Source organism: Drepanopeziza brunnea (assembly GCF_022702325.1).
Source record: "Drepanopeziza brunnea f. sp. 'multigermtubi' strain 214-2 chromosome Unknown ctg13, whole genome shotgun sequence".
In the NCBI taxonomy this organism is placed as follows: Eukaryota; Fungi; Ascomycota; class Leotiomycetes; order Helotiales; family Drepanopezizaceae; genus Drepanopeziza; species Drepanopeziza brunnea.
Window position 1 is genome coordinate 1,573,378 of NW_027094076.1, and position 20,153 is coordinate 1,593,530.

The 20,153-nt window shown below is 51.9% G+C and overlaps 4 protein-coding genes across 4 annotated transcripts; 1 reads left to right on the forward strand and 3 right to left on the reverse strand.

The window, feature by feature from the left end:
* Positions 1 to 3,958: 3,958 nt before the first annotated feature.
* Positions 3,959 to 6,303, forward strand: L3040_007583 (uncharacterized protein; the record flags this gene model as incomplete). Its single annotated transcript, XM_066154913.1, has 2 exons — positions 3,959 to 5,761; positions 6,094 to 6,303. The coding sequence occupies 2 exons, from the start codon at positions 3,959 to 3,961 to the stop codon at positions 6,301 to 6,303; spliced, it is 2,013 nt and encodes a 670-aa protein (XP_066010797.1).
* A 5,024-nt stretch (positions 6,304 to 11,327) lies between these two features.
* L3040_007584 (uncharacterized protein) lies at positions 11,328 to 13,044 on the reverse strand (the record flags this gene model as incomplete). Its single annotated transcript, XM_007291209.1, has 6 exons — positions 11,328 to 11,647; positions 11,760 to 11,827; positions 11,949 to 12,014; positions 12,087 to 12,238; positions 12,329 to 12,509; positions 12,653 to 13,044. The coding sequence occupies 6 exons, from the start codon at positions 13,042 to 13,044 to the stop codon at positions 11,328 to 11,330; spliced, it is 1,179 nt and encodes a 392-aa protein (XP_007291271.1).
* Positions 13,045 to 16,249: 3,205 nt separating this feature from the next.
* On the reverse strand, positions 16,250 to 17,452 carry L3040_007585 (uncharacterized protein; the record flags this gene model as incomplete). The annotated part of the gene is made up of 3 exons (XM_007291208.2): positions 16,250 to 16,960; positions 17,020 to 17,379; positions 17,438 to 17,452. 3 exons carry the CDS (start codon positions 17,450 to 17,452, stop codon positions 16,250 to 16,252), a joined length of 1,086 nt encoding a protein of 361 aa, XP_007291270.1.
* Positions 17,453 to 18,675: 1,223 nt separating this feature from the next.
* On the reverse strand, positions 18,676 to 19,230 carry L3040_007586 (uncharacterized protein; the record flags this gene model as incomplete). The annotated part of the gene is made up of 1 exon (XM_066154915.1): positions 18,676 to 19,230. The coding sequence occupies one exon, from the start codon at positions 19,228 to 19,230 to the stop codon at positions 18,676 to 18,678; it is 555 nt and encodes a 184-aa protein (XP_066010798.1).
* Between the last annotated feature and the right edge of the window lie 923 nt (positions 19,231 to 20,153).

Here is a 20,153-nt window from a genome sequence, read left to right on the forward strand (position 1 = left end):
CGACAGCGGTGCCCGCCGTGCCAGCCGTCCTAGCCGTCCTAGCCGTCCTCGTGTACCTACGTACCGGTAATGATCTAAAACGGGCTTTTTCCTCACAAGCACAAGCACAAGCACAAGCACAAGCTCACTTTGGGTCGCGGGAAGCATCCGAATGCGTGCAAATCGAGGTACTATTCTAAGATACGAATGATACTTCTACTAGGGAGCCTCTTTGATTGGTCACATGGTGGTCGGTACCGGGAGGTGCCGTACTTCCTGGTCGCATCCCCACGGCCATGGACGCTGGACGCTGATTGGACGGTGGACAGACAGGTCCGTGACCAGCTCGAGCTCTGATTGAATTGATATCTTTTTATCCTTTATCCACTACTGCATTCTGGCATTCTTGCATTCTTCCATTCTTCCATTCTTCCATGCCCCCCATGCTTCCCTCTCCTATCTACCTACCTACCTACCTACCTACCCTTCCCTCTTCTCTCCCCCAACTGCACTCTGCCCAAACGCAAACTGAACTGAAACAAACTTACGCCAGATCCAGATCAGTCGCCGTCCGGAGCTGCAGACCGGGCGTCGTTGGACGAGTCATGGTGATAACCGCTGGCTGGTCCCTCGGCCGCAACTCCATCGATTGGCGAGTACCGGTATCCCTTTGCGCTGACAGCGGACGGCTTATGCGTCGGTGGGTAAGTGGTCGCCACGAAAGGCGTCATTGAGTCTGGACTCGGGATGTGCCCTCATTCCTGTGTCGGAGCTGTCGCCTATTCCAGGAGCCGTCGTCCAGTCGTCGCCCACCTTCATGCTTTCTTGCTCTTGGTATGCGAACTGGCTGGACTCTGATGCTCTTGCCCCGGTCTCAACGCAGTCTTCCAAGTGGAGAGGACACACCTCGGATGGTCAGCTTTGGTCTTGCAAGTACTTCGTAGTCAAAATCTATTCTTGTCAAATCCGCATCTGATCTCTGCACCGGCCAGCTGTATGTTAATCGCCGGAGGAAAAACAATATGCCTATCGTCCATTTCGTTCCGGGCCACTCGAGTGAATAGTTCCAAGCCCTTCAAGCTCCAAATCTTTGGCTTTGGCTTGGACTCGACGTCAGTCTGATTCTCAGCAATTGTGCCTCCCACCTCCTCAATAGCGATTCTCTTCTAGAACGCCATCTGCCACAACAAACCGACGCGCGAGCCTCCAAGCAAACACGGCAGGAAAGACGGCACCCACAAAGTCATCATGAAGGGCCTCCCGATATTCCACGACGCAAGCAATTACCAACAGCCATTCGCAGAGCAAGACGCGAGTATCCGAGCACGTCTGCGAAGAGTGTTCAGAGGCCCCCCCAAGCCGGCAGTCAAACCTCAATACCGAGACGAGAAGAAATACCACCATACTCCACAGCACTCGGCATCAGACTTCGTGAAAACGGCGACCACGCCCGCGATGCTGGAGGCCATGATTAAATAACGCAATACCCTCTCTGCCTCTAGAAGAGAACAGCCGGGTGGCGGTCACGCCAGACCCGTACTCGAGACAATACGGGGAGAAGAACGAGGGGTTGGAATACATTAGATAGGCAAGTTGGTGCCCAAAAGTCGAGCACAAGGACCACGGCGCAAAGGCCCAGGCCCAGAATCGGGGAACGGGTTTCTGGGCTAGTGCAGTGCCGAGAGGGCATCGATCACCAAGAGACACGCACTCGTTGCATTTCCAAACGCGACGAGAAGATTATGGAAACTTCAAGGATACAGGAAATCGACACCCCAGCGTTCAGTGCCGACGCTGGGGCACGCACACTCGGCTTGGGCTTGTCGACCGATCATGTGCTTGTCGACCGATCATGGGCTAGGCCACGGCCTCAATCATCGGCCGTTGCGTCGTCCGAAGATACCTGGATATGATACTCTGCACCCGCGGCAGGTGGGTGGACGGGATGGAGAACGCGGGTCGGATTCGAGGCGCTGGGGGATCACTGAACCTGCGGCCGGCTTGTTTCTCTTGCCGGTATCTATGTATTTACGCAGCATAGAAACTATATATCTGTACACGCGCTTATGCAACGTCATCTTCTCATCAATATCGGATCCTGTTGGCCACTTGAAGCTGTGAATCTTAAATCATGACGAGTATAGCCTGGTACCACACACCAGACGAACCAGCCAGCTAGCAAACCGGGCTCATGGAACTTGCTCCTACCACGCTGACAGGCTCCGCGCCTTTCGTAAGGCACAATGAGCTGGCGGAGCTCGGCTGGGCGTGGTAGACTTTCTTGGGGGGGCGGCTCGGATACCGTGTTTACTTGTCGTCGTATGCTGTGATGCCTTGGTTATCGAGGATTTGACGCTTTGTGAGAGGAGCGTTTCTTCGAATCGGATTGCTCGGTGCGATATGCCCTGATGTCATGGTAGAGAGTCTAGACAGTGGCCGGTCTCCGAAAGGTGTAGGTACTTGAGGGTGTGACTTTGGTCACGTGTAGCATCTTCACTCAGGCCGAGGCCGTCGCGTTTCCGAGAGTCGATTCCTCCTCCTACCCTACTCCTACTGTACCTCTACTTGCAAGGAGGAGACTGTGGATGGAAAACCTCGGTAGCTTCAGACCACTTCAAGAGGAGCGGAGCTACCGTCAGCTATCTTGGTCGGCGACCTCCCCAGTCACGTTTATTTTCTGTCGACACAACTTCAACGTCGTGTCGTCGTTTCCCGGCATTCATCTATCGACAAAGCGAGAGTGGTGTAACGCCACCCACCAACTGAATCTCTCCAGTAACAGATCCGGAGAGATAGCCTCGCTGACCTTTGCCGGATCCCTTCCGGTTGTCATTCCCCGGAAGCCGATCATCCTCATCTAGGGGGGGCTGAGAGGGCTGAACAATGAAGACTCGACAACAAGGCAAAGCGTTACGGCCGTTAACGGAAGGCCGCCTCGGAAGGCGCCTCTTGCTGGCTAGCCTAAGCCCAGTCCTGTCGCATGTTTACCCCCTCGCAAGATCGACGACACGGTCTTGGAGCCGCGCATTCCTGGTATATATGGGTACGTACTACTAGCGGTATATGTGCGCGAAATCGCCCAAGCGCCCCAGGCGCCCGCCGCCATTCAAACTCCCTGCTCCATCCCAGGATACAAGGCCGCTCCAGATTCAAAGCTAAATCCCGCGAGTAATCCAATTTCTTCGAGCCAGGGCATTCTAGCAAGTTTCATGCATGCAACCGGTGGGATTGGGAACTTTCTTATCTTTCCCTATCCTGCATATCGGGCCGCACCTTGTACTCCCTCGAGTTACCACACGTCCTGAAGCGAGAGGCGAAAATGTGTCCCGCGCTGCAGCTACCCTATGTTCGACGATGTTTCTTCCACTTCTAAAACCACCGTATCGATGAGATGGACTATCGATTCTGGTGATAGCTCACATTTCCCTGCGTTCTGTTGCAGAGGCGGTCTCGCTCGTCTGGAAGGCAGACCGTGCGGGCGCTGCCGTTCTAACAAGGGACAACAGCTGTATGTTTACCAGCCAATCCTATACAATTCCTAGAATTACTACTTCAAAATCACATCCTTCTTTGGAATTTGGGTCCTGGCTCCTCGTGTTGTTCCTTCGCAAAAGTTGTGGATTGCAATACCTATCCTTAGGTTTACGCAGGCATCCGCCGTGCATTTGTCAAGCACGCGAATTGAGATGATATTGGTATCCAAACTCGTTCCCCGGCTCTCCATGCAGAGGTCGGTGTGTGCTACTGTGTCGAGCGAAGTGGGCTGGTGTGAGATTTCTCTGGCACTTTTTGTATCCTTCACTCCCCTCGAAGTATTTTCTCAGCATGTCATACCATCAGCACAGCCTCGTGATATTCTCAAATAGAATCCTGTCATCGCGAGCTTTTCGCTGTCATCTTTTTGAGCAATCATCTCGGTGTTTGTTTTGTTGGGTTTTTGGACATCTCCCTGTTCAGTCGTATTTGCTCGAACTTCACCATGTTGCTCCAGAAGACCGGTTTGCGCATCAAAAAATTTATTTGCCAGAAGGACCGCATGGAAAAGCCAAGAAGCGACTTCGATAATGATGATTTCACAGACAATGGGTTGTCGCCAAACACTACGCAGAGACTGTCCTGGCTCTCACAAACCTCCTCTGCAGAGACTCCTTTAGAAGTTAGAAGAGCCAGCAGCAATATCACCACTCGAAGTAACCACTTTACACCGTCAAGTAAGACCGCCCACTCTTCGGCCAGTTCTTTGTGCAGTTGCGACTGTGAGGCAAATCCGGCCTCGATCGAACACTCTTTGTTCGGTGTTGACCCATTACCACCTCATCCCGAGATTCTTTATCTCCCACCATTACCCTCAGGACATACGACGGGAGATGCGAAAACATGGAGTCTAATATTCCAAGAGCCGTCGAGGCGACCACTCACTAAAAGTGAGCTGAGATTCGGTCGCAGAACAACTTCGGCTGCAAAATTCGGCCCTGGATCACCGTTCGACGTTAGTGGAGTGCTGTCGGCTGACCTGCTGGATGATGACAAGACCCCGACACAGAGCCTCAGATATACAGGATCAGACATGGAGAATCCGCCGGAGAGTGTGGCGGACAGTGTTGAGCAGTTGATACGGGAGACAGACATGGCGTTCCAAGCGGTCGGGACAGCTTTGGCTGATGCCAGAGCTGCCACGGAAGAATGGGACAAAACCGGCAGTCCTTTAGCCCCACGATCTTCTTCAGTTGCTCGTGGACTATCCAAGAGACAGCCGCGACCCGTTATCTCTCCACTCAAGACGCCTGTGACGCGAGCCATGTCGGTATCCAGAGGGAAAAGAAGTCGCTTCAGCAGGAGGAAAGCAACTTTCTTTGGCAAGTCGAATCCCAGAGGTCCAGCGTCATCTCAAAATACACCGGCGAGATGGACGTTGACAGATGCGACTACCAACATGGCAGATCTGTTTAGCGGTAAAATGTTTCGGACTGAAGTGGACGAGATGTTGACGCCTGGAAGAATCCAGCAGCTGAAGGACAAACACGAGAGCGAGAGAAAGATATCCATTGAATCGGCACACAGTTATGAAACGGACTCTAGCACTCCTACAGAGACATTCCATGTTGAGAGTTTGAGCTCTCGCATCACAGCTGCCCAGCAAGAATACCGTCCTGTTCCAAGTTCAGTACTGCCACCACCTGCAGTACCACGAAGAGGCCCTCGCGTATCTGTGCAGTTGCTTCCACCCAGGTCAGCAATTATGGGAAAACAGAATATTTTCTCGTCCTCAAGAGACGGCATGATCTTCAGCGACCTCCCATTCCCACAACACCCGCCTCCCATTCCAACCCGGGCTCCCCGTCGTTCATCCGCCTCCACCAGAGCTACCCCACTGCTACCGACCATCTCTGAAATATCCCCCCTGCATCTGCCTCCGAAACAGTTCTCCTTCTCTGCCTCATCAGCCGAATGGTCCCAGCCGTCCTCTCCGGCTCTTACACCACCAACACATATCATCCTCCCCTCCACACACTACACCCTCACATCCCCCCTCTTCCGCCACGGTCCTATCCGTCTCGAGCGCCTGATTCGCGACCGCAGAGCCTCCTGCCCAGATGACGCAGCGGAAGCCCTCGACTGGACCGCCTTCCAGATGGCCATATCCGGCACCATGCAAGACGGCACGCACGACACGCGCGATGACTCCGAATGGGAAGCCGACGAAGCGGAAATCGACGGCATCGTGGACTGGTATCGAGGTTTCGGCTTCCGGGGCTACGGCAGGATTGAAACCGAAGCTGACGTGAGGGCGAGAGACGAGCTCGAGATCAGGAGGAGCAGGTTCACGGTGAGGAGGAGAGGAGGTCGGGAGAGGAGGAGTCTTGGGGGCTCGTCGTCGTCGTGGTCGCCGTCACAACTCACGACGGGGAGAAGTTGGGAGGGGCCACTACTTCCTGTCAGGCCTCGGCCTCCTCTTCCTCCTCCTCCTCCTCCTCCTCCTCCTCCGAGACATCCGATGCATTCTCGTAGCGGGCAGCAGCAGCAGCAGCAGCGGATGATGATGACAGGATGGAACGCCGAACCCAATATCGACGATATCGACACCATTCCGCCCGTAGCCCCTCCGCAGTATAGTGCTACGGCCGCGGCGACGACGACGACGACGACCATCCCAAGCAGTCCCGAGATGGTGACGACTACGACGCCGCCGGCTCAGCGACCCCGTCGGCCTTCTCTCGCAGAGAGTGTGCAGAGTCTACCGCCGAGCCCGATGCTGGACCTGGTCGTCTCAGGAAGGGCGCTGCTGCTGCCGGATGGGGAGGTGCCGATCCCGATGGGCTTTAATCTGGGACATGACCTGGGTGACTTTTTGAGTTGGGAGACGAGGCATGTGAAGAGTTTGTATATGGAAGAGGAGAGGGGGGGAGAGGAGAGGGGGGGAGGGGGGAGGAGGGGGGAGGGGAGGAGAAGGGGGGAGAATAGGAGAGGAGGGAGAGGAGGGGAGAGGGGAGGAGGGGGGAGGGGAGGAGAGGAGAGGAGACTAGATTAGAGTAGATTAGAGTAGACTGCAGCGCGTAGATCTTAGATGCTTGCAACCTTCAAAAAAGAAAGAAAGAAAAAAAGACATGTCGAAATCAGCAAGATCCAAACCAACTCCCGTATCAAACCTACCCTTTCTTTCTTTCTCAGTGCCCCCCTTTTCTTCCAAATGTAATACATTTCTTCATATCAACTCACCCCTTCCTTCATCTTCACCTGTAAACATCCCAGCCGCTTTCCCCCCCCCCCCTCTCCCCTTCTCGCTTCCCTCTCTCTCTGTTCCCTCTTCTCCATTGCCACACCCCAAAAAAAAAAGAAAAAAAAAAAATTAAAAAGAATAAATTTTTTTTTTTAAATTTAAATTTGTACTTCCTCTCCCCCCCCCCCCCCCCCCCCCCCCCCCCCTCCCCCTCCCCCTCAATCCATCCCCGAACCGCGAGGAACAGCACGGTGGTCAGTCTAGCCGCTCGCCGCTCCCAAGTACGTACACGAGGTTGCTGAGCCCCCCCCTTTCCCCGCCCCGGCCAAAAATCTATTCACATCCACCTGGGTCTGGGTCTGTACTGCAGACTGGAAGCTCGTGCGGGCTTGAGCTTCTTTCTGGCTGAGATTTATGGGGCGGGGTTTTTTGGCTGGGGAGAAGGGGAGAAGGGGTGAAAGTGAAAGTGAAAGTGAAAGTGAAAGTGAGAGACAGATGATCAAGCACGTTACAGCCGTGCCCTCTCCGGGTCCACACAGCCGCAAGTAGGTAGCTACACCTCTATCGCGTGGTGGACGAGCCCTGCGTTGGCGGGGGGGGTGGAAAACTGCGAGATGTTACTGGGGGGGGGGGGTCGTTGTTTGCGTGCGGTTATCTACTGTGCTGTACTGTATTGTTGATGTTGATGTTGCTGTTGCTGTTGATGTTGGTGTTGATGTTGGTGTTGCGACTTGAGCGGGGGGAAGGAAGGGATGGGATACCGGTAGCTGGTTGGGATGCGGGTGAGAGTGAGAGTGAGAGAGGAGAGGAAAAAGGGAGGGATGACGATGACGTACCCAGCTAAGCTACTCAGCTTGGCTTGGGTAGGTACCTAGATTGTATAGTAGATAGTCGTCAGTGTGTAAGGCTGATGGGAACTTGTAAGCGGGGATTGCGGCGCTTGGTGGGTACTCACTCTCGCGAGGTGGCTTGCTTGCTTGCTTGCTTCCCTCGTCCGTCCGTCCTTGTCGTCTTCTTTTGGGTAGTTCTCGCTTTTTGCACGGTTAAATAAATAAAAAAACATCTCTTTCATGTGAACCACTTCCAGCACCGTCTTCCACAACTGGTGGAACGCGGGGGCGCGATGTCTTGGCCGCTTCGAAACCCTCGAGATTCTCATGTAGTGGGTGGGAAATCTCGCTGGAAGACCCAACCCTCGGTGATGGGTAGAAACCTGTCCGGTTAAGTTAGGTTTATGGACTAGATAGGACCTTGTGCTGTTATTCCTTACCCGGTTGGTGTGAGCTTGCAGTTGAGTCTTGCGGTTTTCCACCAAAATATATTCATATATATATATATATATATATGGGGGAAATCAAAATGTTTTTAGATTTTAGGAATTCTGTTCAAGAGATAGTTGTTGTTGACGGTGAGGGTTGATGTTGACGATTTGCCGAGGTGGGTCCGCCTCGCTTGCGGGAGGGACTGTTGACCCCCGCTGGCGAGAAATGACTACGTACCTCATATGCTTTTTACGGACATGTGTATGCCCCGTTCGTGAGTCCTGCAGAGATGCCGTGTAGAGCCTGTACGGGCTGCTCCAAGGCTCATGGAGACAGCGCGTGCCGCTTTCTTTCTTCCTCGAAAAGCAAGTCAAGCATCAACAATCGATATGCTTGCGATGTGATAGACGTTCCTTGCTCCGGGGACTTGCTTTGTGGAGAAACAGCCAGTCAGTCCACTCTGTCCTAGTGTGGGAGAGGGTGTGGCTCGTACCCTGACCGAGCGCGCGTCAACAATTGATAATCTCAATGAGCAATGGGCGAGGTGCTTCCGGGCTGGCGCGATGTACGGTAGCTTCTGGGGGATTCTCTGTTGTGGATCACAGAAACAAGATGCAACGGATGTGCTAGCAGCCGCAGAGCCGTACGGAAAGCCAGGGGACTGACTAACTGTATTATGTATGCGATGGCTTAGAACTTGGAATGCAAGCAGATACTAAGGGGAGCCATTGTATAAAGGTACCCCCCCATAACCCCGTTCACGAGCGATATCTATCTCTCTATCTATCTATCTAGTCTAATCTTCTGGTAGTCTAATGTTGAGCTAAATGTGGGTCCTGTGAACTGTTAAAGACGCAGTCACCTGACCCACGGCCGTGACGTTGATTACCGGTACCTAGGTGCATCCATTCGAGCCTGGACCATCGAAGAACACCAGAGACTTGACTAATTAATCGCTTACTAACATCGCTTTAAAAAAATGGGAATCTTGCGGGTTCAATAAGCTACCGTTGCAATCTTGCAATCGACATCCACTCTTTGCGGTTAAAACCTACGATTACAGACTCTTTTCCCTCTCGAAATACTTGATCAACAGCGAATTCACAATAGGAAGAGAAATGCTCGGAAAACCGCTTGCTGCATCGCCCTGAGAGGGACTATTGCGATACCGGTAGATAAAATGCATCGCGCTGAAAGAACCTATTATGATAATTTGATTATACAGCGACGAGTAGTACACCGCGAAGTCCGGAAAACCAAACTTGCTCCGGAGCTTGCGGCCGGGCTGGAGCGTTACATCTTCTTTACATCCGTTACATCCTTTGTCAGCCTATTTTTCCTAGAAAATTGACGGAGCGTTAATGTTAACGTTGAAGGCCTCGGAAGGCAGCCTTGCACCACGACCGGGGCGAGGCGAGGTCCCCTGCCGGCCCTCCGCAGGCTCCGGGGCCCGGGATCAGACGTCGTATGAATATACTTACTGTACGGTACGTTAGCTCCTCTACCGGAGAGAGGGGATAGAAAAGGCTTTCTTTCATAACGGGACTGTACCGACGGTTGAGGGGTATAGTACCATACCAACAAGGTGTCACAACAGGGCTGCCTAAGCAACATCTACCGTGCGAAATATGCGAGTTTGGATGTATCGAGGACGCCCAAGATTTGCATTACGGAGGTACAGCGGTGAAGTGTCGCAACCCTCGTCGACCCACGGCGACTATCTCTAACCCACTTAGGCAAGAAGGTAAATCGCTACAGTAGGCACGGGAATTTTGAAGAACCTTATTTTAACAGAACCCAATTACTACGTAGTAGTAAGTACCTAGTAGGTTAGAAAAAGTGGCTGTGGGTCGACGAGGGTCACGACACCTAACCGCTGTACCACTGTACGTACTGTAGAAATTTGCAAGGGGCAAGGTGGAGCTGCACTGCCGAAGAGCGCCCTCAGTAAGTTACTACTATTACTTCGAGATCCCATCCCCACTGCAGAGCCCAGCATCGCACCGTGAACATCTCCACCGCCCAACCCCATCACCGCTAACCAACACAGAAGCCATCCGCACTTCAACATTACCGTAGCGTACCGTCCCGTCCTTGAGTGATACAGCCGCCGCTGCTATCCCGTCTGCCACTACAGCAGAAGCGAGCTACCCTCTCCCGTGCGCGCACCCACTGTGCCCAAGAAGCACATTGCCGTTTCCAGCACCGTATTGTAACCCCGTGACCGCACGACAGCTATTTCCAAATCCCCAACCACGCCGTTCGCTCATACACGAGCAGTCTACACCTCCTCCTCTATCGGACGTCTTCTCTGGAAGAGGCGCAAGAGATGCTGCGGGATCGCATACCGGTACAGTAGCCAACGCGGTTCGCGACCCTGTACTACCTACCTTACCTACCTACTGTATCCCCCTTCCCTCTCCCCCGTTTAAACAACAGACGAAAGTATAGTATGCTTCGGCAAAAGCTCTGTCTGACCAGGGCCCGAACTATACCTAACGATCCAGCCTTGGAAAAGCATCTTGAAACAAAGGACTACGTAGTACGTAGTATTTAGTCTGTGCAGTAAGTAGAGCGGACAGGGCTTCAAGCCATTCAGACAACCACCATGCTACGATTTTGCGGGGGTAAAATGGGTCCGTCTTATTTTCAAGGGGGGGGGGGGGGGAGGAAAGTACGTACGTAGTACTAGGTACGTAGAACAAGCGTAGCCCCTTTTCGTGCCCGTGAAGAATTGACACATGTTCCTTTTTTTTTATCTCTCTTTTTTTTTTTTTTTTTTTTTTTCTCTTTTTTTTTTTCTCTTTTTTTTTTTTTTTTTTTCTCTTTTTTTTTTTCTTTTTTTTTTTTTTTTTTTTTTTTTTCTTTTTTTTTTTTTCTGATGATTCGGTTCTGTCGGAATACGATGTCAGTGGTGGAGGCAAGTACGGACAGGGGGTTGTTGGCCTTCGGCAGCAGCAGCATTAGCGGAGGTGACAGGTCACGTGACCACGCGACTTCCTTATAGGGAGCCGCTTGTTATAGGACCCGTTGAAACGAGATGGTTACATTCCATCAACAGATACAACCACAAGTACAATCACAAACCACAACCACAACCACAGCCAATCGATACGAGACTAGTCGTCCTATCACGAACACCTGTGACGCCAACGGTTTTGGTGCTCTTTAACTTTACGCTTTAATATAGTCCTGCTACCGGAGATAGCTCCGCGATGAAAAAAATTATGACTAATCACTAAAGTGGCCTCGCCAGGCTCCCTGCGCCTCCTCTCTTTGAATAACATTATGCCGGCCTGGGCGGCGTCCTCGGTGTAATCTGAAAGCGACCTCTGGATGTCAAGACTCAGACATGTATGTGCCTGCCGTCATATCACAGCCCCCACCGCGGCACCGTTCTTCGGGCGCAGGAAATTACTCGAGCGGATCTTCCCATCCGCATCTCTCGGTCCCTTTATGACCGCGCTGTCGGTGCTCATCAGCGCAGCGTCGTTCCACGTCCCAGCAATCTGCCACGTGTTGCCCGCGGTGACTTGGGAGCCGCCCGTGAATGAGAACTCGCTGCGCCCGTTCCGGACTGCCAGGTTGTCGACGAGGGTGGCTGTGGAAGATTCCATGAAGAAGCCGACGTTCCCGTTGTTCCACGCGGAGTTGCGGGAGATGTTGAAGACCCCGGTTTGGCCATTGTCTGTGGATGAGGGATGTTAGCCCAACATTGGATCTATACGTTTTGTCGGAAAGAAAGGGCAGCTCCGGAAGCGAGTTGCGACAGAGGTAGTGAAGGATGGGATCGATCTTACCGACGAAGCCTTTCTGGACATTCTGGAAGGAGATACAGTTTCTGACGACGTGGTTGGCAGGGCGAACACTGGAAGATCGAAGGTCAGCTCGCCGCTCGTTTTCATCTTCCCCGGGTCGACAGCGCAGTCGTGGGGTGTAGAACTGCTCGGAGTACCCGAGGCCCTCGGAAGAAAATTGATTCAACTTACGCTCCATCGTCACCACCTCCGAGTTTGAATCCGTTCCCATCGCCATTGAAGGGTGAGAAGCCCCAGCTGCAGGTTTGTAAGCTTGCGACTCCTCTCAACGAGAACAACCAGGCTCCACGTAAAAATGAACACACTCACGTGTTATTCCCGTTTCCCCATGACACCGAGTCCTCGATGGTCACGCCGCTCCTGAATTCCCACAGGTCGAGCCCATCATCGGAGTTGCCCCACACCCGGACACCCTTGATCAAGTTCCCCTCGCCCTCGCCTTCTTTGAGCGCAAAGCCGTCCTGCTCATCTGTCAGTGCGGTGCTCTAACTTGTTGTTCTTTGTTGGATCAATATCGATAACAAAGGTTTGGTCAGAAAGAATTCTCTTACTGCATTCTCCCCCAGTCGGCGCGGATCCCGGTTTTTATACGAGTCTAGGTACAGCACCGTGTTACGCTCGCAGATCCCCTGCATGTGGAAGCCGCTCTCGTAATTCTCGCGAGTCACCAGTCGCTCATACCGGTTGTAGCTCGAGTTGGCATGGAAGACGCCGTACGGGCCGTTGATCAGCCTGTGCCTTACATCAGTTACAAGCGCAAAATTTCAGGATGCAATCTGTGGCGAGAGCCCAAGGCAGCAACTTCAACAGGACGGGGGAAAAAAATAAAATAAAAAAATCCACCTCATTCCAGCTTGGGGGTTATGATAACTTACTCGAAGTTGATAAAGGTCCAGTAGCTCGATGCCAGTACTTGCAGAACACCACGGTTTACAAGAGGCAAACTACTATTCAATTCTGACGGAGTGCCCGGGAGAGCTTCGCCATCGAGGATGACCTTCTCGTTGTTGTAAGCGGACAGGGTAATGCGTGCTGACGATGTTCCGTCCTTTCTTGTGATCTTGATGTTGGTGGTAAGTGAGTAGGTTCCACCACGCATGAAGATCGTGTCACCGGGGACGACCTTGTCGACCGCAAGTTGAATGGATCGGTACGGCGCCGCGAGAGTACCCGCGGCGGTATCAGAGCCAGTGGGCGAGACGTAGTAAGTAGCGGCGTAGGCCGAATGAGCCGCGGCGACCACGACGAGGAAGATGTTGTACCGCATTGCAAAGACAGAGAGAGTAGCTGCTGGGCTGAGGAGTATGGAGGAGCTGGTTTCTGCAGGCCATGGTCGTCGTACCTCAGACGTATATATATATATATATATAAGAAGTCTGGCTAAAGTTTGGAGGCGCCCCCTCTGCATCTTGATATCGACTCAAGAGTAGCAGCCATCTATTCAGCATCATCTTCTACTGCCCCTATCTACCTACATACAACTAGTGGTACATCTTGGAGCGCAATATCTTTGAATTTGTTCAAGGAAAAGTAAACTCTTCGTCCCCAAGATCGAGTCATAGCCACCTCCGCTGCTCGAAATTGACTCGGAATTCCAGCGAGGAGAACGTTTCAAACATTTTCCTTTTGAGTTTGGACCAGAATCTGGCTGGATCTGGGGACAACACACCCGTTCGCTGCACTCCTCCGAATCGCGTACCTACCCGACTCAGGAGTGTGCTGCCTCTCCGCAGACGACAAGCGTACATTAGTGTCCGCAGCCTGCGAAAAGACCCAAGTACAAGGCGACGAGAAAGGGGCCGGACGATGGGGACTTCCGACTGCCCATGACTCGGCGACAAAACTTTCCATCGCGGTGGGAATATCTGCTTGCACAAATCCAGACGCAGTTGCAGATGGGGGGGGGGGGCGATTTTACCTGCTCAAGTCTTTCCGATGTACCTACAAGTACAAGTCCTACGTAGGTAGGCTTTCTAGCTAGACCCTTGTCGCACCACGAACGCTGTGCGCACCAAGAGACGGGACGGCTGCAGGAGCATACCTTACCGGTAGGTACTACCATCTGGCCAAAGCTCTTGGAAAGCTAGAAGCCGTTAGACTTTCCAGCCCCATCATCTGCGGTGGGAACCGAGAGCTTTGCAAAAGACGTGCAAAACCTGCAAACCCAGGGCACAGGGTTTGCCTCTCTTACGGCGGCACAGCGATTAAGTGTCATCATGAGACCCTCGTCGCCCTACAGCCACTGGAGGGGGGGAAGGGGGGAGAGGGGGGGGGGAGGCTACGATTCTTTACATATACGAGGTGGCCCCTACGAACCTTCCGCCCTTCTTCTTCCCGCGGCAAAAAAGAGAGAGTCTGGAGAGCCGAAATTGAACCAAGGTGGCCTCTCAAAGAGCTTTTCTTTTTTACCGGCGATCCGGACGAGCCTTCTCGTACCTCGACTACTACGTCGATTGCGATCTCTACTTGACGGGCATGTCGATGGAAGATACTAGGTAGGATTTGCGATAGAAGGGGGAACGGGACGAGAGAGATAAAAAAAAGGGGTTCAAAAACGATATGGCGATAGATATTGCGCCGTCGAAAAGGCCTTCGAGCGGACCCCGGTCTGGCCTCGAATTATCTCGATCAAATCGGTACCGATATACGTTCCTTACGCTGTAACTTGCCCCTTTTTTTTTTTTTCTTCCAAGTTTTTCCTCCGAACGAAGATGTATCTTTTTCTTTGCGATCCATTTTATCCGTGAAGGAAAAAGCACCATCGATAGCTGCTGCCCTATACCAACCTAAAATGCTTCTAAGAGTTGTAAAGGTTATGCGATACCGCGAGATCAGAGACCCGAGGCTATCTGAAAAGAAAGCTTTTCTTTAACGTTAGATTTAACTCTCGATTAGACAGTACTTGGTACTTGGTACTACGTATGTAATTCCTCTGCTTAGCACGTCGCCGGCCCTTATGAGAGGTCGAGGCCTGTGAGAGGTCCGAAGGCGGCAAGCAAAGCCTGCCACCCGCGCGACGTTGGTAAACACAACAAGAACAACAATGAACAACCTACAGCCACTTTTCCTAGCCTGCTTGGGCTCTGTCAAAATGAGGTTCTTCGAGATTCCGTTCCCTAGCAGTCGTGTTACTGGCCAAGGGGGTTCGAAATACTTGGTAGCTGTAGGTCGACGAGGGTTACGACACTTAACCGCTGTCACAACGCACCTTCCGTAAGATCTAGCTTTCAGCCCTCTAGAGCTTACCCATCGAATCTGGCTTTCAGCGCCCACGGTTGAAGAAGTGATCGAGCGTTGAAACAATGATTTGGGAAGTATATGGCTGCGGAATCTCCATTATGCCTCTGCTTTACTTTCGGCACAAGACAGAGAGACAGACGTCTTTCGCACACGGATCCAAGGGTGTAGTCGAGTCCAGACTTGACCTGATGAGGTACAGATCCAAAAGAGCTAGCTACAGTAGATTGGGTAGGGTAGAAGTTCCGAGAACATCAAGTTGCTACCGGTACCTGACTGAGCTTAGCTAAGCTGACCCTTTGTCGGACCCAGGACAGCACTTGACTTGACCGCTGTACCTACTACGTACAGCGCAAGTCGATCCGTGCCACCCCTGGGGTCTTGCCCTTATTTCAACGAAGGGGTTAGTTGTATCCGATGTGAAGGCTTAAATGAGAGCTGGGCAGGCCGTGCACGGCGGGGCCGGGTAATAGCGCAAAAGCAGCCGATTGGCAGGAGATGGTCACCTAGAAATGCCAAGTATCAGAAATCTTTACCTACTACTAGCTTTCACGCAATCAAAAAGGAACAGCGACTACCGGTTACCTACCTACTGCCGTGGAGAACCAGCCAGCTTCGTACTTACTACGTACAACTGGCTAACCCAGATAAGCATATCATAAATGTGGCCCATTTCGAAAACTTACCGGTTCATACAAAAGTCAGTCGACTCGTCATATCACGTCGGCTAAGCGCCGTATAGGTATTCTGTCCATCTATCCGTGACGCTGAACCGAGCATAATTGAAACCTTTTCATTATGCTCCTCGATATGCAAACCGATGTGAAATCCTGCAGGTCAGTTCGGAAAACAAAGTACGACGGGACAATGGGCGCCAAATTTGAGCAGTCAAGCATGCAAGCAATACATGAATACTCGGCTGATGATAACCCGTGAAGAGGAAGAAGCTGATGTAAACAAATAACTGATGCACAGCGCCGCAAATGAGTATGAGACCTGAACGATATGTTGCTTTGGATGCGACAATAACAACAGAGCAACAAGGACGAATTGGGCAGTAAACGTGACGTGCAAAGATATCGAACCAAAACAAGGGCACTGGTATTGGCACTTGCCATGGACAAATGGAGCAACGAATAAAAGGGAAGACGTCGATCGATGCAGCCGTTGAATTTCCCGTTATTCAGGCCCTTACACCGATAACCCTAACACCGATATTGATCCCCCATATATGCTTACTTGCTTTCCTCATCTCTCCATTCCGACCCATTGCCTACCGCAGACCCGCTACCGCCTGGCAGAGCCGTATCATCGTCATCATATTCGTCATCTTCAAGTATCCTCGCCAAATCGTCTGGGTTTTGCATTTTTGCATCAGGGTCTGTCTCTTCTCCAAGAGCGCCACTGGTAACACCCGACTCCTGTCCTTGGGAGAGCTTCTGCCTCTCTCTTTCGCTTGCCAGCACCCCATCATCTGCGGACACGCTGATCCCGCGGGAACCCCAATTCGAGCCTATTCTACTTGGGGCACCTGGTCGGTTGTCGCCATCTCCCCCGAGAGCGGGTGAACTTTCTTCGTCATCTAGATGGCCAACCAGGGGCTTGTGTCCAAAGACCGTTCGCAGCAGCCAGCCATTTCGCAGATCGTCTGCATCTACAAGGCCACCATGGCGAAGTTTAACTCGTTGTCTACTATAGTAGACCCAGGCAAAGTCAACGTAGAAAGCAGTTTGTACCACCCCAAAAATGATGGAAATGGGATCGGGCTTGCGATCCGTGAGATCAAACTCTCGCCATATCCAGTTCAGGATATAAAACGCCCGGTATGATCCAAGGGTAAGCAGGTAGAAAGAATCGATGACTGTGGGTACGGTAGTCTGTCGCAGAAGTAGTAACTGAGGAAGCACACATGTAGATTCGAGGATGATGGAGAAAGTCCAGAAGAACTGCCACAGGTAGAATTGTCAGCAAGGTTGCTCATCCTGGGATTGGGGGTAACACCAACCTCCATCCAGCCCCAGTACTTGTTCTTCTTGAAAATCATCATCATGAGCGGGGCTCCAAGAGCGCTGCCCACCAAGCAGCATGCTCCCAGCTTCCATGCCTTTTCACGCTCTCTCGTCCGCGAATACACACGCAGCATCAGGAACAGGATGTAGAGCGAGCTCAGGATGTAGAAGGTCTTTAGGATCGTGTTCCATGCGGTGTTGAAGTGGAAGATGTCCAGGTACCTGGATACGAACACCCCGCAATAGAGGGCTTGTGTGATGAGGGAGACGCCTTCGGTGCTCTGGTTTCGGTGGATCGCGAAGATGAGGATACATTTCGAGAGGGTATGGGATACGTCGCCCAGGATGCGGAATATCTGATGCGCTGGTTAACATTCTGCATCTTGAAGTGCTACTACACTGCAGACTACTCACGTTCATAGACACCATGATTGCGGATTTCCAGAATGCCGATGAGTTCAATGATTTGGAAAGACGTTGCAGAGCTGTTTCAAAGGATCGTATCGTAGCCTGATTACGTGTCGGATTCGTCAAGAGCTTAAATGTACGCCCATCGCAAACTCCGCATACCTATGCCTATGCCCAGCGTAGAGGGACAGCGAGCAACAGAGTATATTTCTCCAGATGGCCGACGTGTGGGAAATGAAATGTAGGAATCGCAGGTTTGTTGCCTATTGTTGACTTGTGTTGGAGATCCAGCCCGGACAAGCTGCATTCGGACGATGTTTCGAGAGCCCGCCAGCTTGGTTCGCTTCAGCCCACACACAGTAGTGCCGGTGATCCTTACACTACCGTACCACCCCCCTTTTCCGTTGCCATATTTTTACATGTCAACTATAACAGTTTTTCTTCTTATTATTCTCTAATCCCGACCCAAAAAACTAACAGCTACATTTGAACAAGAATGGCCGTGAGTGGAATACAAAGAGCTTTGCCAAGTGGGGCTCCTTGATTCTCCTACCCTCGGCCTACCAGCTTCTCGGATATCTTGCAGATTGGTTCCACCTTTTGATACAGCTTTTCAATACATTTGGCTTCTGAATTGTATGTTGGTTCTCTGATCCATTCAAGGTTTCAATCCTGTATAATTGTTAATCCTTCGTCTGCTTTTGATAGAAGAGAAGCCCTGCAATGTCTTACGGCTTTCCCTTTACTGGTGGATACTATCCGATAAACAAATCAGTATTATGCAAGCGGGAAAATAGCAACAGCTCCCTCCTGCTTCTCCGATTTCACCTCCTGTCACTTTCATGGTTTCAATGTCCCAGAGACACATGACCGATGGTTCGGTCACACCAGTCACGTTATAGCGATTGACCGATATCTTCACCCTCCAGCTCTTCTCCAGCAGTGGATTTGCAATTCTCATGTTACTTGGTCCTACAGATCGTGCACCAAGTGGAATCCGCAATCTTGTACTCGGTGGAACGACCAGTTGACGTAGTCAAAAGGAGACGCATCTTCCACGACCTTGGTCCACCAGCTCGGAGTGCAGATCGTTGTTGAAGTTCCTCCATCTGGACCTCCAGACGGAGAGGTCGAGCATGTTTCGCCGCAAATGTATTCTTCGTCGTAGCAGTCTGACGTCCAGCCATGGACCATGCCGGATATCGCCCCCTTTCAGATCGACAAAATACCGGTCTGCTGTTGGACTATGGCCCCAGCACGGAAATGCATTGGATCCTCCTGTGACAGAGGAAGTCGCCAGACTCCGCCAGCAAAGCGGCCATTACGTCTTCGAATTCGGCGTGCTTGACACAGCGGTCCTGGCCAAACAGCAGCTCGCAGAGGTACCGGCGGGAACCAATGTGCCCAAAGTCGGTACGTAATATAAGCGCCGATGATTGCCGGCCAGGATCGTCAATATGGACACCGCCAGCTGGGTTTCTGCATGTCTGTTTCTTCGCCGCAAGCGCTTCCGACTTGTAGATGTTACCAAGCGCTTCGAGACATTCCGTCGGGTACCGATCCAGGCAGTTCCACATTCTGGCCCCGTTGTAGTCCACACCGGAGACCACGGCGCTGGCAGTCTTCTGACAAGCTTTGTATGCGAAACTCGTATCATCACAGTCATTGCAACCATTATAACAAGCTCCGTATCCACCATACCTGGCTTTATGCAACCACACAGACGGATCGGAATTAATCTGAGCGTTGGCGATGCGGTGCCGGTCGTGCTTAACCAGCGCATACGTGGTCCCAGCCATGATGGCTGCTCTGACGAAGATTGCCAGAGGTACTTTAAGCTTTGGGGACGAGTGATTTAAGCTTCTGCGAGAGTGGTGTTCGTTGTGGGCCAAGTGGTGTCGAAGGCATCGTCCCATCTTGTGCGTCCCGGAGCTCAACATCTGAGCTTTTGCTCCAACTCAATCTCGATACCCCAGCCATATTCGGCATAAGATTAGTGGCGCTATTGAAGTTTCGCGCAGTGCTCTAATACGAGACTACGATATTTTGATCACGTCGTCGCAGAATGTAAGTGAGTGGAGGCCTGGTACGTGTTGTTCTGGAGAAGTGATTTATTCGATCGTCTAAGGTTCTACGAGGGATCTACGGACTCTATATATACAAGCCTGAAAGCCTGTACCAAGACGCTATATAGCTTCATTGCACTCATAATACCTCTTCCGCGAACTTACAATGATACGTTATCTGCGTACTGAAAGCGCTCAATACGTATTATACTTGTAGCGCTTAACATATACCATACTTCCAAAGCCTAGACCGTGCGCTAATAACGCCTGCCTACCTAGATATACTTACAAAGCCAGAACCGCATATCGATAGTCCCTGATCAGCCGAATCCATACGGCTTGCACGCTCGCACTACTAGCACCCGACCTGCTGCACCCCCATAGCCTACTGTAGTCCACCGCAGACATAGGTAGCGACTCACCTGCGATCCCAACAGCACAAGACACACTTCTCAACATTCGTGCCCGTGAACTCCAAGGAGGAAAAGCTCTCCCAGGTGGGAGGAGAGGCAGAGCTACCTGCCATGCCAAGACGCAGTCTCGCGCGGCCCCTTCCACCCATCTCCGTCTTTCCCCCCCACATACCACCAGATACCCAGACCGTCTATACAGCTCGCATCCATCCATCCATCCAATCACCCACCTACCTATCTACC